Raw genomic sequence first — 18,683 nt, 5'->3', positions numbered from 1 at the left:
GTTGTCGCCAGATGAGGCTGGTTGTATTTACCGGTGAAACGTAGTACTCACATTTTCTATGTTTTGGGTTTACTCTCCAACACACCGGTTTGCTAAACTAGTAGCTATTTGGCATGTTTTGTTTACGTAACAAACCTTACTAATTGGCTGTGTCGGGTGGTGGCGGGTTTTAACGACACATTTATAGTTACGTGATCTAACCCAAAAAAACCTCTGGTATGGATGGAACAATCTCCCAAAACACAACATGTGCCACTAGTCTCAACTTTCGATTTAAAGCTTTCGTGACTGCAGGGATTCATCTTCTTGGTTCTTTCGGTAAAGTCACGTAGAAGGGAAATAATAAAAGGACGGCTGCTTGCGTTGTGGCCGAAACGTCGTGAGAATTATTTAATATATTATTATATTATTTCCCTTCTACGTGACTTTACCAAAAGAACTAAGAAGATAGTCTTAACTTATTAAAATCCTTCATTTACACTCACTTACACAACACTTGCAACTGTTTACGGTACATTCATTACGACCCAACGGTTTGCACCACTTATTTGTGTAATCATCAATTACAGATTGATGTTTGTGTACGCGTAGTTACGTGTTCGCTGTGCAAGTGCCAATCACCACGAGACGTTTCATCTCAAGGGATTATCAAGGTCAAATATTGTAATAAAAAATATATTTTCCATCATACTGCTGCCTGTGCACAGCACACAGTCTCTTCATATACAGCTGTGTTTAGAAGAGACACAAATCTTGCTAATTTCTGGGATATCTTAAAGCACACCGGTAAATGCATTTTTCCCTACCTGGAGTGGAACAAATTGGGACAGATGCGCGGACGCTGCGGGTTCATTGGCTTGCTGCAGTCGCTTCGTCTGATGCGGAGCGCTCTGATTGGAGAATCCAAAGCCGGCCGCTGCATTTTGATTAGTTGAGAACTGCTGTGGTGGTTGCGTAAATACTTGGGGCATTGTTTTACGACCGCTTGAATACGCCTGCGTATGCTGATGGGGCAGCTTTTGATTGGCTGTGGTCATCATTCGTGGCTGCTGATGGGGTATGGCGTGATTCGGAGGAGCGAATCTCATGTGAAACGGAGGCTGATTCATCGCCTGCAGGTGGTAGCGGTGTTGGGGGGAAGAGATGATGGGTTGCCAGGGCATCGGGTGGAAATACGGCTGCGAGTGAGGCAGGGTAAAAGCTGCAAGACAAACAGAACAGCACAAACACACGTACAACAATCGTACAAGTCACACGTATTATGTTACACTGAACGGTTATCAGAACCAATAAAAATTACTTGTAACCAATTAAGAACACCACTTCAGAAAATGGGCACATTGAACAATTTAGTGTTAGCCAAAAACGGACTTCCCCACAGTCGTATTAATTTTAAAACCCCAGAGGGATAATGGGCTGAGTCAAACAGAATTTGAACTCGCAAACTCCGAATTGCAAGCCGCTCACTCTGCAGGTGAGCCACTGGGCCGGATTTTACATGTGGGGACATCTCTAAGCGCTGCGCTGCTTAGATACTTCCACTTGACCCCTGCTGACAGAAAAAAGAGGCATCCCTCACCAGCACCTTGGAGAGAGGTGGTTGGCGGCTGCAGGCCCTGCATCCGCATAGGCTGGTACATGTTGCACGGGAACGACTGTCCGGCAATCATCTACACTCGCAAACACAAAACAGCACGCTCAGCACAGCAGCGCCATCACAGACACACAAACGTTATCGGCGCAAACAAGATGGAAAGTTTAATGCATCACCGCGACACGTCTAAGTTACGGATTGAGACGAATTGTGCGTGTAAGGATCACAGAGAGCAGCCACTCGTGACCTCCCGCCTACGCCGCCCGTCACCGCCAACTGACTGGCGGGTCATGAAACAAGTTGGAGGGAGTGGGCGAGCGTCACGGTGAGCGAAGGGGATGGAACTCCACCTGCTGGAGTGGTTGTGGGGGGCCCATGCGGGGCACGTTTGGCAGCAGGGGGGGCCGGTGAGACACGTTCACTGCGTCCGGCTCCGGCTTGGCCGCCGCAGGGTGTGTGGCGGCCGGCACAGCCCCGGCTCTCGGCTCTCGGTCACCGGGGCCGGTGGTGGCTTTTGCATCTGGGTGGCGGTACACAAACGGGACACTGTGAAGCAAAACCATCCCTCGCTGTTATGCTTGTTTATCCATGAAGCCTCACGGAGACTCAAGACTAAGGTGGAGGCCGTCATTGGGTGGGTGTGCCCAGCAAAGCCTCAAGACTCGGCGGGGTAATGTTGGTACGTGTGAACACGAATTAGTACATAGGATGTTTGGTCAATACAGTAGCAATTGCACCGTATGGATTTTTTTTTAGCTATGGGAGGCAACCAGAGAATCTGGAAGAAACCCATGCAGAATAGGGGGAGAACATTCACACTCCACACAGAAAGGCGCCCGAGTCAGAAATCTAACCCAGGTCCTTCTTACTGTGAGCCACAAGTGGTACCACCTTGCCACCCTGTGCCGCCTGCCGTAGCCAATACGTTAAAGCAAAATCCAACTGAACGCCACATGCAACGGTGTGGAAAGTGGACATGAGGGACTGCTCGAGGTGAAAAAACATGTCCACAATAGAAACGCGAGGCTGCTATTTGTTGAATCCAAGGAATCTTGTCTGCTTACGTGGCACAGAAGCCAGGCAAGCACGATGTGAAGATAGCATCGGGCTCAGTCAACCTGTCAAACACCAGGTTTTCAATAACCTGGTGTCTGGCAGGTTTAAACCTGATGTTATCAGAGGATACGCGTTTGAAGCACATGCGGTGGTGTAAAGTGTGGGTACTTCCACGTTTTCCAAGACATCTGGCCAGTGTGGAAGAGAAGGCCAAGCATTTAATATGCCAATTATTTATTCAGCATACCGGCGAGCTCGACGGTAATAATTTGCGAGGTCAACGATTGCTCACCATGTGACAATTTTATTTGTTTGGCTGTGCTGGGCGGTAGAGGGTCTAATGACAAAAAAATTTGGCCAGACCATTACGAGGCCCACACCCACACCACTGTGGATATCAGAAACGTGGAATGCATCTGTGTTCATGGAAACAAGAACACCACGCCAACGGAATCGACATCAACGACGGTCTCACCGCGTGCCGGTTGCTTGTCAATTTTCAGCAGCTGCATGAGCGTCTCAGTCCCTTTCTGTGAAATCAAACACAAAGTGCAACACAGCATGAAGAACAACGCACAGCCGCAGGGGGAGTTTGCGCGCCACCGGGGGAGTTTGCAAACCAGAGGTAGGAAAGCTCACAAACCTGCACAAATAAGTGGGTGTCGAGGTCATTGGGGCTGGGCCCCGGGCCACTGTCTTGCTGAGGTTTCGGATGACTCGATTCATTTTCACCGACTTTCAGTGACGACAGAAGTTTTTGGAATTCACTGGAGATCTTTGACAAAATATAAAAAGCAGACAAATGCCAGCTCACCATCAATACTCAAATGTGTAAAATATGAAATGAACATAAGTACTTGTGCTTTGTACACGTGAAAACAAATTCTCATACATATAAAAATGTATACAACATTGGTAAACAAACCTCATCAGCAAATGGGATTTGCAATGGCTCTAAGCAGACAAAATCCAGGAGACTAATGTTTCGTGCCTTTGCCCAAAACACTCAGATTAACATCTATGCTGCAAAAGCATCGTCATAGATGGAGACGGTCATTCTCTGAAATTAAATTTGTGCTTGTAAACCGTTAGCAGTGCATTAAATTATTTTATGACGTGGCCTTGCATTAGCGCGTTCGTTGCTTGTTACTGGGATTCGCGGTTCGAATCTGTCAGGCCGCCCTGGTTATTGTGGGTTTATTGAGCGTCACATACCACTCGTTATCGACTTCACAATGGACACTAAAGATCGCGTGACACCATTCAGAACGATTAGGCCTTGTGTGCCAGCATAACGGTCCAAATTTGACATTTAAAAATGACCGCAAATTACTCCGATGGGATTCCACACACAGCAGCAGCAATCGTCGCACCTGACTGGCACATGAATTCCCATTTGCAGGCCAGGCACTGAGATATCTTGTGCCACACACGAAGAGCTGCCACTGGGGGTCCCCCTTCATTATGTTCGAGACGAGCTGTGATGCGAAGCTCTTTGAGATGCCGAGGCATTTAAGCGAACGCACGCGTGATGATTAGACTTATTATGCAACTGCGGTTGCCGTGTTGGTGTAAATATAGAAGCCGCCTGTTTACCCCTTGGGCTGGCTGCGGTTGAGGTTGAGGGGCGCTCTGCACTGGCCGGGCGAGGATGGAGATGTTGGGCTTGCTGACTTCTGCTTCCTAAAGGCAAAAGGAAGCGGTGACGACCGTGGCGCCACGCAAACGGGGTCACTCGACGTAAACAGGACCTGGAGGAAGCCACTGCACAACGAAGTTGGACGTGCATCACGGGGAAAGCAGGCTAGCATGTATACTTTGCAGCGAAGGGGCAGTGATAGGCAGAGGAGGTAAGATCGCGAGCATGGAATTGACCAGGAGCAGAGTCGACAGCATGGTTGTCTGGGGGTAGCAGAGGAGAAACAGCAACCTTCCACTGAGCAACGGTTGACTGGGGGTTTCTACAAGTGGAGAGTGTTTGGAGGAGAGTAGAGTGAGATGAGAGAGGTAGGAGAGCACATGCGATGTAGTGCGAGGGAAGGGATGTGTTGTGACCTGCAATGTGGTGGTTGCATCCCGTGTGGGTGGAGGAATCAATAAGTGAAGGTGAGAGGAACAGTAACAATGGTAGTCGAGACAAAAGAGTGATTGGGAGATGACCGACTGCCGGCGAGTGACTGGAGTGAATAAGTGAGCGCTGGAACATGAACCAACATGACTGCGTCACGTTGAGTATACATTACAATAAAGTCATCCTAATTGTCTTATCCGTTACTGGTTCCCTCTCCTCTGTATGCGAGACTGGTGGATGTCGCAAGTGTATATAAACGTGTCTATCTGCTTCTTACATTGGTGTTGTTCCCAGGTTTACTATCTTGCAGCTTTTCCCAAAGGGATACGAATCCATCCTGCATCAATACCAAGCACGCAGCAGATTGCGAGTTGTGAGGTGGTAACGATTGCGATGACGAACGCAAGGATCAACAGTGCACTCAAGGCAAACACACATGTACATCATTTAATCCCAGTTCTAAAATACCCGACTGACGATCAAATGATTTGCATTACAGGGCAAACGATAACTTAGATATTAACATTGTCATCTTGTTGTGGAAAGTAACCCCAATACTGTTGCGCACGAGCAGCATTGGTTGGCTTGCTATTTCCTTCCACTGTGCACACTTACGCATGCTAACATTTACGGGGTTAAAACCAATCACAATTAAACAGGGAACCGTTTAGCGCAGCACAACTTAACGTCGTCGACAAACAGACGAGGAAACGTTACGTTTGTTGGCAGAAACGGCGAGGTGGGCGAGTGGTTGAGTCTTCCCGCGGAGGTGAGCACCGCCAGCGGCTGATTGGTTGGGGTTTTGCGGGGGCCTCGGAAGTCGTTTCCAACGTGCAGCGGCTGCGGGGCCGTGGCCAGCTTGCCCACGTTGGGGCCCAGCAGCTCGAACGAGCCACGCGTGCCGTGCGACAGGTTCACGAGGGCCGACGGAGGCAGGCGGTACGCGCGGCCCGACGTGCACCTGGCACGGGGGACACGGCAGCGATACCATCCGTGACTTGAGGGATGTTTAAAACAAGTGGCTCAGCGGAGGCCCGAAAGGCCCAACGTGTCACAGCACATTAACGAACGGCGCATTAAAAGTTGTAATTGGTAACAGTTAACACGTCTATGAAGTGAGAAAGATTATTATGAGAGCTTGGGAGGAGAGATGATGGGGAGAGAATTCATATCGGTGAGTGCTGGATGATTAATCACCCCGACTGCTGCTTTACGTTTAATTATACCGAATACCTTGAGTTACGAACGGTGTGCTCCACTACAGCCATGCCAAGTGATCACATAAGAGACGCACACGAACACTCAAAGTACTACGCACGCGCGAGCACATTCAATGCGTCTCACCTTATGGTCAGACCTCCAACAAACTCTTCATCAAACAAGACTTCGTAGAGGATGTCTGCTTCACGTTCAGCTGGAAAAACAAACACCAATTAGTCTGTAGCGTCCACGTTGTGTGCAGTAGACGAGGATTTGTGGAGAGGTCAACGCTGATGCCTCGTGTACACAGGATGGACACCGGGTGGACACCGGGTTGACAGTCTGTGTACTCAGCCCATCATCGAGTGTACACTTGGTGGACACCGGGTGGACACCGGGTGGACACCGAGTGTGCGTTCATGTGAAGTGGCCACCGAAACAGAGCCGGTCAGCAACGCGCGTCAATTGTCGACTTACTCCTCAAATGAGCGGTGCTCATCTCCTGTTCACAGCCCTGAGCCAGTGGCGGAAATTCCACATTCCTATGCCGGGGGCAGAGTCTCTGCTCGGAAAGTAGTATCTGTTTTATCAGCTGCAGAGCGATGATGGGATGAGTGAACCCAAAAAACAGGATTTGAACTTGACAACCTTCTGATTATGAGTTGCTCATTGTAACTCTGAGCCACCCGGGCCAGTGAAGCTCACATAAAGGTGTTTACCTGATGATGCAAAGGAATCGAGAACGAATGTTCACGGCTTCCTTAACACGGCAGTGAAAGATCCATGCATAATGCTGCACGAAAATCTACAACGCTGCGTATGCTGCGCAATGCGGTTCAATTACAGTAAAGTTAATTAATATTCCTCGTGTTATCTATGGGACCTTTTTTGCCAGCATCAAAAATTATGAAAAATAAGAATACCTTTGACCCTTTCTGGCGATAAAACAGGAGGTGATAAGATGTTCAAACACCAAATAGACACCTTTTGCAAGGCATCAAGTCTGCATGAACCACACGTACTTGTGACAAAACATGCAAAATCATCCTCTGATAATATATGCATTGTCCTTGAAACTGATTGGCCTACACCAGAGACAGCCTTCTTTATGGTCTAGTCTCACCAGTGTTCTACGTGGTCCATCCTGACAACCTTGTTATTTTTACCACGATGGGTTTTCTCTTCAGTGACATATCTGAATTACTGCAGTCCTATTTCTACGAGGTCGGCAGGAGATGGCAGTGCAGCAAGTGGGTACACGAGTGCATCTGTGTGGACATGTGAGCATTATCTCCACACCCAAAAACCTCATTCGACGAGTATTTAGAAGCGAGTGGGAGTTTCATGGATTATTAAACGACACGTGGATCACGACTGGAAGTCTCACCACCGTGAATGCCGATCAAGGTTCCCCTCAAGCCGAGCGGCACCGAGAAGCTCTCGCGGACGTTCACCACTCGGTCGAACAGCTGGAACTTGGCCTGCGGGTCTGGGATCACGTAGCCCAGCGACTCCTCGGGCTGCAATGCACGACCGCCGCCACAACAGACGCCGCGGTTTTCATGCCAAGTTGCGCGCCGACAGAACGCATACACGCACGCACGCACTCAGCAGCCACGCTACACACAGAATTCGATGAACACAACAGCTCATGCAAACATCGTTCGGACTTGTTTAGGTCTCAAAGTGATCTCAAGCAACAGGCTGGAGCGATTCACAAGTGGCCACTTCATCGCAACGTGTGACGTTCCTACTCTATGACCGTGCAATGTATAAACTGGCCATGCACCTCCCGTGTGGGGACAAGGAGAGGCAACGAGAGCGAATTGCACTGCTTGAAGAAGAGACAGAATGTGTCGTTGAAAGTGCCTTGTTGAATACATTTCTATTGCGCTTGTTCACTAAAAAAAGCCTCAGAGCCTCAAGGCTTTCATGGTAGGAGGGCGATGTTGCTGGGTGTGTACTCCCAACGGGGTAATTTGCAGGACATTTTTCAGCATTTTGATGTTTTGGACAATACCAGTCACACCGTATAAGCGTTTTTTTAATTTGTGGGAGAAAGGAGATCCATGCAGAACAGGGGGAGGACAACACACACGCTCCACGCAGAAAGGCGCCCAAGTCGGGAATTAAACCTTGGACCTTCTTGCAGTGAGACACGAAGTTATTACCTCTCGTCCCCCCTACCACCACAATTAATAATCTACAGAATTTAAAAAAATGCATTTAGTAATGATGTGGATACAGTGCACACACGTGAACCACGGGACATGCGAGGTGCGATGCCACTCACCCGGAACAGCAGATGCGGCTTCACACTGATTTTTACTTTTTTCTTGTTTTTCATAGCCTGACAACAACATATTACAGCACACTATTTCACACATCACAAGACGTAAACACTCAATCATCGTGTTGAACATTGTTGGATAATTGTTTTCTGCACTCACAACACTTTTTCTTTACCTAATCACTCTCCGTTTGACTCAGGAAGAGTATAAAATCCCCCCTCCGTCATGATGTGGGGAGCTTGAGTGCCTTATTCTCAGTCGCGGCTCAGCAGGCTGGATGATAGTCAAGGCTGCATTATAGATTCCAAATGTTTGTATACACGTGTTTGCTGCACACACCGCATACCCTTGCAAATGAGATATTCCTTCTCATGGGATATTCAAGACAAAACAATTCCACTAAAAATAAAACGATTTAGTGTCTGAGGCTGACAGAAGCGTCCTTTCATGGTGAAGTGATTCAAAACAAGATATCGTGCAGACCACCATTAATTCCGTGATAAAGATTAAGAAAATACTTTGCACAGTGGCGGGAGTGGCACACGGACCTTGTGGGCATCTATCTCCTGCTCGAGGCGCTCGACCACGCCGGCGTCGAGGACCTGCGTGTCGCAGGACGAGCGCGATGCGCTGGACGCGGGCAGCGACTTCAGCCAATCGAGCACCTCGTGCACGCGCTCCGAGCTGCACGCACAGACACGGGGCGGCACACGCGCGGGACAACCACCTCTCTCTATGCTGGGTTCCGCTGAATAAGGAGTGTGGAAGGTTATTTTGGTGTGTGCTTCAACACTGCGCCTCTTGCAAGGCCCTTCGTACGGGGCGGTGACGTGGCCCAGCGGAGGCCCGTTCGTCGCTTAGTGCTGAAGTTGATGGTTCAAATCTAGCAGCCCGCCCTGGTTAATATTACGGGGTGTATTAACCGTGCAATAAGCGGTCTCTGCTTTTTCACAGTGGTTGTTAAAGATCCCGTGACGCCATTCAAAAAGAGTGGACAGGTGTTACGGTCGAAATATCACTTTCCAAATTTGATTTGAGGTTTCCTGGGCAAACTAGCGCGATGGTAAGGCATGCATCTCACCAAAGGAAGCGTTGCAATAGCACTGCTGTCGGTGTGGGCAAACGATGCGACGTTTGTCACACGATGGTGAAAGCAGCGATGGGTTCAGATTACCTGTTCTCTTCTTCAGACGACCAGATTTCATCCTCGTAAAACATGTCACTCTGCGAGTTGCTTGCCAAATATTTGAAAAGCTCTGGAAATCTGTAATGGGGAAGAAAGAAGTTTCATTGAGAAAGCACATTTCCACACAAACCTAACAATCGTCTGTTCACTCTACCCTTGTTAACCAAAAGAAATGCTTCAAAGTTAATATTCGTCGCAATGCTAAATGTCCCAGCTGCAGTTCGCTTGGATACAAGGGTACGGTGTAGAATCCCCAAACAACAAGGAGACTCCCATTCTTGGTTCTTTCGGTAAAGTCACGTAGAAGGGAAATAATGAAAATAATATATAACCCCACCCAGCTTAAAATACGCTGCCAAGCTTAGCAGTGTTCATTAGGATGCTGTCTTTCCGACAGCTCTGTTCTTCGCCTGAGGATGGCTGCTTGCGTTGTGGCGGAAACGTCGTGAGAATTTTATGTTTTATTTTTATTATTGTATTTTTTCCCTTCTACGTGACTTTACCGAAAGAACCAAGAATATGAATCCCTGCAGTCACGAAAGCTTTAAATCGAAATTTAAGGAGACTCTTCACGCTCCGTGTTGGCAGTTGCTGTCGAGTCGTTTAAAAAAAATTATATTCACGTCGATTGCATCCACACGACAGCAACAAGAGAAATGACTGCTCATCTGGGCTACTTAAACTCCAGTCTTATCTCCAAAGAAGCCAATCGTTTTAACTACACTACAAACTACACTCGATGAGAAATCAATGGAACCAACACAACTCATATGCACTGTCACCTGACAATTGCGCAGCACACCAGACATTTATTCGATCAAGTCCATTCAAAATTTTACTTGCTTTCAGAAACATTAAAAAATGTAATTCATAAATTAAAAGTAGCCAGGCCCAAATTGCAAAGGGAAACAGCCAAAGCTTTGGCATTTGGTGATGTCACGGTGGGTACTCCCAACGACTTCATGCGTCTTTTGTGCTTCGCGTACAGTAAAGAGCGCACAACACAACAAATATTCACTTCATGCCAGACTCCACTTTACAGGCGTCGTCCCCTCTGAGCCTGCTGAGGAAGCTGGGCACACAGGGCTCTGTGTGCGCGCTGAGCTCACGAGAGCAGAAGCAGCAGCAGCGGCGGCGGGGGCTGTCTCTCTCTCTCTTCACACTTTACCTCTCGACGTACTGGCCGAGCAGCAACTCTGTCGCGGCTGAGTAGAGCCACTCATTTTCGACGCGCTTCGTGTAACCGGACACCTCCTCGTTTTTTCTGTTGAATTTGAGATTGAGCCCCAGGTTGCATTTCTGATCCCCCTTGGGGCTGTAAAACACACACACACACGTGGTAAATTAACTCGGACCGATGGCATCGATGTAAGCACCGATGTGTGATAAAGACCACTATAAATAACTTATGCCTGTCTAAATATGGTGGCTCCTGGGTGCAAGGTTTATATGTGTAGCATATGGTTTACTGCAGCACCAGTAGGGGTAGGACTAGAAGTGTTTTTGTAAATAAACATTGACGATTGCTTGTGTTGCGATCGAAACGTCGTGATATATTATTTTTTCTACTTACGTGACTTTACCGAAAGAACCAAAGAGTATTGAAACTAAATCAAGTTAAAATTCGAATTAGTCACGGAAAAGTATTTCTTTGTATTAAAATAGCATCACAAATGCCAAAGCCCAAAGCCAAACGCATTGATATTTCCCAATGTATTATATCACACAAGTAAATGTATCTTTTGCAGATAGTGCAAGCTCAATTACCATTTCCTGGAGCCTTTGGCGACGAGTAGCGTGCCCGTGATACGCGAGAGCACGTGCCCCGATATTGCCAGGCGGTTGGCGAGCACGTAGCCTGGGCTATAGCGCACTGCAAACCTCTGCACGGGGACGCGAGGGCAACCCCGGGGCCAGACACAATCAGCACCAGTAAAACCACGGCACACACCAATACTGTAGCTACACTTAAAGGCGTAGGTTTTTTGCAGACAAAATTATGATTCACGATCGTTTTTATTGGATTAGGCTACGTAATGATCTGGTCAAACCGGTGTCATAACACCCACCATCACATGACATGGCGAAACAAAACTAAATTGTCATGGGTAATGTCATGCTGGATTTTATGCAATCTGTACTTGACCTCACCAAAAAATTATTATGAATCACATCACATACACCCCACCCCCACAATTAACAACAGTCAAATGCCCTCAACCACTGCAAAAGCACTGCTAGGGTAGAGTGCAGTAATGGTTGTGAGCCAGGTCACTCACGTGCTGGTTCTGAATGACCGGTTGCAGGTTGGGCTCGTACGGGACGGTGAACATCACTCGAATTCGTCCCTCAGGGATGATGTCGGACGAATCCAAAATCTGGGTTGAGAGACAAACACGAGGAAACAAAATACGACATTTGGCATGACATTAGAACGCACCAGGACTTGGCAGCGTCACGGTTTCAGATACAGTGCAAGATACAGTGCAAACCTGTTGTATGTGGGCGGACAAACCGTATCCTGTATAAAGTGGGTTCATTGGGGGACCCCAAAATATCCCTCTGCTTTTGAAGCAGAGCAACGCTCACTTGTTGTCAGCTGCATCTCCACGCCGCAGAGAAACATCTCGGTTTAGTTGTCGTCACGTGTACGAGCGTTTAGCATCGAGTTGAAATGATAATGATTTGTGTCGTAAACGCTTGTACACGTGAAGATTTACTTTGGAGGATAACACGACAAAAAAATTACCGGACCCAATTATGTGGCTTAACCAAAGAGAGAAAGTGTTTGAAAATGCCCAGGTCAGCAGCACAGCATGAATTCTATGGCAGGGTTTTTACGGTTCCCTCAGTAGCAAGCGAGACGCGGTGCGAATGTGAAACGTACCTCGCCCTGGCAGCCATAGTGAGGGGTGCCTAGCATGAACACCGTGGAGTTGAGCGGGAAGATCTCCTCTAAGGTCTTGCTGTGGCTAGCAGCAACTTCGGGTGTGCAAATATCCTGGAGAAGAGACAGGGACACACACACACATTGGCCATGTTTCATGTGTCAGTTATTTTGTTGAACCAGGTGAGACCTCGAGAGACCAGGATAGTTTAATTTGCAAGAATGACTGACCTGGGTCACCGATATCACTAAAGCAATGACATAAAAACAAGTAGAACAAAGAAAATACAAATCAGAGCAAAAACAACAAAACGTAAATTAGAATGGAGTTGAAATGATAATGATTTGTGTAGTGATTTGTGTCGTAAACGCTTGTACATGTGTAGAGGTGTAATTGCACATGGCTACGAATGTTGAGGCGTGATTATGCATGGCCACGGATGGCCAACAAACACAAGGGGCGGGGTTACGGCCGTACACAAGGGTGGCGCTCGCACCGACGTCCGCATGTGTATCCCCCACGGGCCCCCCCTTGGGGGCAAGTCCTATAAAAGGTGATGAGCCGAAAGGCTCGGGAGTCGGGACTCAGCTTTAACCAGAGAAGAACGAAGACCTGCTAGTATAGGCCCCGGAGCTCCCCTGGCTCGCTGTCCTTCTAAGGGCCGACCAGGGCAAGCCGGTGGCGTGGCCCCGAGAGCCCAGACGAAGCTGGTCTGGTGACTCAGGGAGCCGGGATCCCAGCTTAACCAAGCTGGGACAGATAGCCTCCCCTAGTCCCGTAGTGGAGGAGTTGGTATAGGCTAGAGGGGTTAGCTGTCGAGAAATCCCTGTAGCCAAGTGACCTGTAATAACTGTGTTGGTGTAATAAATAAGTGTGCCTCCGATCCTGTCGTCAAGCCTCCATATATACTTACTACATCTGGGGTCAGAAGTAAACGTCCAACGATGGACACACGAGGGACGACACATACCAGGGAGTCGGAGATGGAAGACGCCGCGGCCGAATCACCACCAGAGATGGCCGGGGTCGAATCGGAGCAGCCGGGGCCGAGTACGCCCGCGCCGCTACGACAGGAGGAGGGGGATGCGTCGGCCGAAGGACTCCGGCTGGCCCACTCCCGCCTGGCGGACCTGCTCTACGCCGCGGCCGCCGCGTTGGAGGAGATCACGCGGCTGGGGGCTGGAGGAGCAGCGCGGGTCGACGACGGCAGCCGGCGCGGGGCGACGTTTCCCGCCACCCCGACGCGGCTCGCGGTCAAATTTCCCGCCATCTCTACAGTACGAGCGGAGGGCGGGGCCGGCCCGCGTCACGTGTCTGCTGAGCGCCAAACACAAGCCGTGACATCATCAACGCCGGCCGGCGCGTCAACATCGGAGCGACCGGCGATGCCATGTGCACGGCCCGCCCACACTGTATCATCGGCGGGGAGCGACGGAGAGCGTTCTGCGGCCACGGACGCCGCCTTACAACAGCGTCTGCCGCCTCTTAAAGAATTTGTCGGCGCTGACGGAGACTGGGGCGGCTTCAAGAGGCGGTTCATCGCTCATCAAGAGATGGCGAACTGGTCGGACGCCGAGGCTCTACGCGCGCTGCCAGCGATGCTGGACAACGACGCCCTGGCTACCCTCACCTCGGCGCCGAGGGAAAAGCGCGCCACTCTACACCTGGCGTTGCAGCTGCTGTCAGCCGTCTATGGGCCGCCTTCGGACTGCAGGCAGCTGTTCCACGATCGGAGTCGGGCCGCCAACGAGTCACCCCTGGCCTTCCGGACGGCTCTCCTGGCTCTGGCGAAGGCTGCTTTCCCAAGGATGGACGAGGAAGGAGTGGATGCCATGGTGGCTGAGAAGCTGCTGCTACTCGCTGACGAGCTGGACGTCAACGTCCTGGCTCAGGACGACGCGGAGATGTCGTCCCTGCTGGTCGCGCGCCACATCCACGGGGGCTTGCGGTCCCTGCGCCGAAAGGCGGCAAAGGGGGCGGCCGGCCATGCCATGGCGACCACCGCCCTCCCATCGAAGGTCTGCGGGGTGGAGCGGCGAGGGGAATGGAGATCGGCGGCACCACAGGCTCGGAATGGACCGAGTCGCCAGGAGCAGCCCAGGACATCGGGGGCGCTCACACGCTGCTACAACTGTGGCCTGCAAGGCCACGTTGCGTCAGGATGCCGGGCTCCCCGTCAGCGCGGGGCGACACCTCGCCAGGACGCCACGCCGTCTCCTCTCAAGCTCCAGCAGAGAAATACGGCGAGTCGCGGCACCTCACACGTTTGGCCCACACACACATCCGACACACACTCACGCGCTCAACTAAACAGGGCTCCAAATTCCCCGTCCGTCGCGCGCGATTGTTCGGTAATGCGGCGAGCGCTCCAACCGGGTCAGTGGTTGGAGCTCGCCCATCGTGTCGTTGCTGCGTCGGCGGGATCATCGGTCGTGGTTGGTCACATTGATGGGGTAGAGGTGCGGATTTTAATTGACACAGGGGCATCGGCGACCATTATATCTGATTTGATTTATAACATCCTTCCCGTTCAAAGTCGTCCCTTGCTCCCTGTTGACGTGCCGTGCTATGCCGCTAACGGGGGCTCTCTGGGCATTATTGGCCAAATCCGCGCCACTATCTGCATTGGGGACATTAAATTATCCGGGCCTGTTTTGGTTTCCTCCTCACTCGCGGTTCCGTGCCTGTTGGGGACGGATTTTCTGGCCAAAATGCCCATCCGCATCCTTATTGACCAAGGGTGCATTGAGCTCCCATCGGGCCGACGCGTTACATTTCTGTCTTCCCCCGCCACGGAGCGTCGGGCGTTTGCCACCGTGCAGGCGCTCGTCACAAAAACTGTGCGCGTGCCTCCGGGGGCCCAGATGCTCGTCCCTCTTAGGTTGCGTCGGCCGTTTGATGAAGGGGTTGCGGATCGGGGGGTCTTGTTGGGTCCATCTCGGGCCGGGGTCAATGGACCCGATTTGCTCGCGGCTCAGACTATGGTGCGAGGGGATGGGGACCCCTTCATTGCAGTCCTTAATGTGGGATCGCGAACGGCCGTGGTTCCTCAAGGGACCGTGCTTGCACACGCAACGCCGGTACCCTATGAGGAACCACTCGTGGGTCAGGTATCCACCGATCTTCCGTCGCGACCGCATTCGGACTGTGATGACGGATGGCTGGATGCGCTTTGCGCGGGTTCAGTGGACCTGTCCGACTCGCAGCGCGCGCAGCTGCGAGTTCTCCTGAGCGAATTTGCGGACGTTTTTAGTCAACACAAATTTGATATTGGTTGTACTAAATTGCTGCGACACCATATTGACACGGGTGACAGCGCGCCAATCCGCCAAAATCCCTTTCGGTTGAGTCCCGCCGAAAAGGATCATGTCAAATCGGCTGTTGATGACATGCTAGCCGCCGATATCATTTCCCCTTCCAACAGCCCGTGGGGCGCGCCGATCGTTTTGGTGAAAAAACACGACGGCTCACTGCGGTTTTGTGTCGACTTTCGGCGTCTGAACAAAATCTCTGTGGCAGATGCGTACCCGCTTCCTCGAATGGATGAGTCGCTCGATGCCTTGGCGGGGGCGCGATTCTTTTCCACCCTCGATTTGCTATCTGGATTCTGGCAGCTTCCTCTGGATGACGAATCAAAACCTAAGACTGCTTTTCGGACACCGCAAGGTCTCTTCCAATTTAACCGCTTGCCGATGGGTTTACATTCTGCGCCGGCAACTTTTCAGCGGTTAATGGAATTGGTCTTGGCAGGTTTGCAATGGGATTCGTGTTTGATTTACTTAGACGATGTCATCGTCTTTAGCAAATCCTTCGAAGAACACCTCCAGAGGTTGCGTGCTGTTTTTCTCAAAATGCGGGCTGCCAATTTGAAATTTAAACCGCAGAAGTGCCATTTACTCCGCGAATCGGTGCGGTATTTGGGTCACATTGTTGGGCGCTCGGGGATATCCACTGATCCCGCCAAAACGGAATGCGTCAGCTCCTGGCCGACTCCCACCTCGGTGGGAGAGGTCAGGAGTTTCATTGGGTTCGCGTCGTATTATCGACGATTTGTGGCCGACTTCGCTACGATTGCGAAACCATTGCATGCCTTGACGTCCAAGGGAGTCAGGTTTCATTGGGGGCCGGAGGAGGAGACTGCTTTTCGCGCCCTCCGGAATGCTTTGGTGGGGGCTCCGCCGTTGAATTACCCCGATTTTTCACAACCCTTCTTGCTCGATACTGACGCAAGTAACACGGGCATCGGGGGCGTGCTGTCCCAGCTCATTGGGGGCGTAGAGCATGTGGTGGCTTACGGTAGTCGGGTACTGTCTCCAGCCGAACAGCGGTACTGCGTTACCCGTCGGGAATTATTGGCGATTGTTTATTTCATTCAGCAGTACCGCCCGTATCTGTACGGTCGGCGGTTCACCGTCCGTACAGATCATGCGGCCCTACAGTACGCCCTGCGGGTTCAACAACCACCGGGCCAGTTGTCTCGATGGTTGGAGATCCTCCAAGACTATGACTTTGTCACCACATATCGTAAGGGTGTCCGCCACACGAACGCTGACGCCCTGTCACGATTGCCACCCACTTCGGAGTGCGCGTGCCTGTTGGGTTCGGGGCGTTGTAGGCCCCCGAACGTCACCACCGATTCGGTCCTCGTGGCCGCTGCCGATGCACCTTCGGCTTCGGGTCCTATCGAGCAAGAAGGGAGGGATTCGTTGCTGGGGTTGCCGGTCGCGGAATGGGGACGCCTCCAAATGGAGGACACCTCCCTCCTCGCTTTGCGCCGTCGCGTCGGGGGGGCTGGTCAGGGGGTGGAAAACGTTGACTCGTGGGGGTTGTTCCAGGGTCTTTTGATGCACTGGGATGGAAAAACCCGGCGCCAGAGGCTTGTGGTGCCTGCTGCTTTAAGGGGTAAGGTGGTATGGGCTGTTCATGAGCGGCTTCTGCACTTGGGGGTTCACAAGACCTTTGCCACGCTCCAGCTGGATTTCTTCTGGCCAGGCATGGAAAAGGACGTGGGGGATCTCTTGGGGTCATGCACGCAATGCGCGCAGAGGAAGCCGCCTGCGAGGGGGTCCAACCCTCCGCTGCAGTCCATAAAAGTTTCCCGGGTTAACGAGCTCGTCGCTCTGGACATACTTGGCCCATTTCCCGCTACGCCCAGGGGCAATAGGTATTTACTAACGGGGGTTGAATACTTCACGAGATGGCCTATGGCCTGGCCCCTGGCGAACCAGTCGGCAGCAGCCATCGCGGAGGCCTTTGTCCAGGGCTATGTCCTCGACAAAGGTGCTCCGGAACGGCTGCTTACTGACCAGGGTAGGAATTTTTCTGGTAAACTCCTACGTGAGGTGTGCGACCTCTTGGGTACGGAGAAGGTTCGGACCTCTCCGTATCACCCACAAACTGACGGGATGGTGGAACGGCTGCATCGGACCATCACGTCCATGCTGTCCCAGCAGGTGTCGATATCCCAGACGGATTGGGACCTCCGTATAGCCGGTGTGTTGCAGGCCTACAGAATGGCTCCCCATGTGGCCACCGGATTTTCCCCTTTCTTTTTGATGTATGGGCGCGAAGTTCACCCCCCTGTGGCGACCCAGCTGAAGCTCTCGGCGCCCCAGGCGAAGTCTAACTTGTCCGAACACGTTAAATGTAACATCGCTAAATTGTCTGAGGCGCGGGAAGCGGCCGTGCAAAATTCCGAACTCCGCCAGAAGGCGAACGAGAGGCTTCGGTTGGGGCGGGTGCAGGTGGTCAAATGGAAACCAGGGGACAGGGCGTGGTTGCACTGTCCTCAGGTGCCGCTGGCAACCTCGTCGAAATTGGTACGGCCGTGGCGGGGGCCAGTGGAGGTCGTGCAGGTTTTGCGGCCGCAATGTGTTCGCGTCAAATGGGGGAGGCGCCGGTGGTATGTGCACCCCTCAAGGTTAAAACCATTCGTCACGCCGCCCCGTGGTTCACACACACACACGCATGGCCAAACGTGTGAGGGTGTCGCCGACTCCCCGTCGTCGCTGCACTCGCCTAACCTGACGCCAGCTGTTCCGTCCCCAGGTGAAACAGGAGTGACGGGCCCACGCCCACCAACCCCTCCCGGAGGGGTCGGGGGTCACTCGGCAGCGACGCCTGACCCTCTTGCACCCGAACCGTCTACAACCGTCACTGAGCGTGCCGGGACGGGCCCTTGTGACGGGCCCGCCGCGAGAACGCGCGCCAAAACGCGCAGACTTTTGTGAGGTCGGCCGTTGGGGGGCCTTGCGGACAAAAAGGGAAGGGGTGTTGTGAGGTCGGCCGTTGGGGGGCCTTGCGGACAATGGGAAAGGTGGCGTCCGGAGCGTATATATATGTTGGTTTTGGGGTATTTATCCGGGGAGGGTGCGTCGGGTTATTTTTTTTCTCTCTC

General features: G+C 51.7%; 1 protein-coding gene across 3 annotated transcripts in view; it reads right to left on the bottom strand.

The window, feature by feature from the left end:
* XRN1 (5'-3' exoribonuclease 1) overlaps positions 1 to 18,683 on the bottom strand; it is a 47,277-nt gene that overhangs the window by 3,162 nt on the left and 25,432 nt on the right. For 2 of the 3 annotated variants that reach the window (XM_061547779.1, XM_061547762.1), the window contains exons 23-39: positions 12,286 to 12,399; positions 11,678 to 11,776; positions 11,166 to 11,281; positions 10,567 to 10,713; positions 9,387 to 9,476; positions 8,761 to 8,896; positions 8,215 to 8,271; positions 7,309 to 7,441; positions 6,066 to 6,135; positions 5,439 to 5,682; positions 4,999 to 5,058; positions 4,247 to 4,333; positions 3,294 to 3,425; positions 3,126 to 3,180; positions 1,945 to 2,114; positions 1,580 to 1,670; positions 807 to 1,201 (exon numbers count right to left, since the gene is read on the bottom strand). In XM_061547779.1, coding sequence (XP_061403763.1) covers positions 807 to 1,201; positions 1,580 to 1,670; positions 1,945 to 2,114; positions 3,126 to 3,180; positions 3,294 to 3,425; positions 4,247 to 4,333; positions 4,999 to 5,058; positions 5,439 to 5,682; positions 6,066 to 6,135; positions 7,309 to 7,441; positions 8,215 to 8,271; positions 8,761 to 8,896; positions 9,387 to 9,476; positions 10,567 to 10,713; positions 11,166 to 11,281; positions 11,678 to 11,776; positions 12,286 to 12,399 — 2,196 coding nt within the window. The remainder of the gene's footprint in view (positions 1 to 806; positions 1,202 to 1,579; positions 1,671 to 1,944; positions 2,115 to 3,125; positions 3,181 to 3,293; positions 3,426 to 4,246; positions 4,334 to 4,998; positions 5,059 to 5,438; positions 5,683 to 6,065; positions 6,136 to 7,308; positions 7,442 to 8,214; positions 8,272 to 8,760; positions 8,897 to 9,386; positions 9,477 to 10,566; positions 10,714 to 11,165; positions 11,282 to 11,677; positions 11,777 to 12,285; positions 12,400 to 18,683) is intronic. The other variant, XM_061547771.1, reaches the window with a different exon arrangement.

This window comes from Lethenteron reissneri, chromosome 9, assembly GCF_015708825.2.
Source record: "Lethenteron reissneri isolate LAM-NWPU_2019-01 chromosome 9, ASM1570882v1, whole genome shotgun sequence".
Classification (NCBI taxonomy): Eukaryota; Metazoa; Chordata; class Hyperoartia; order Petromyzontiformes; family Petromyzontidae; genus Lethenteron; species Lethenteron reissneri.
This window is presented reverse-complemented; position numbering and strand designations above follow the sequence as displayed.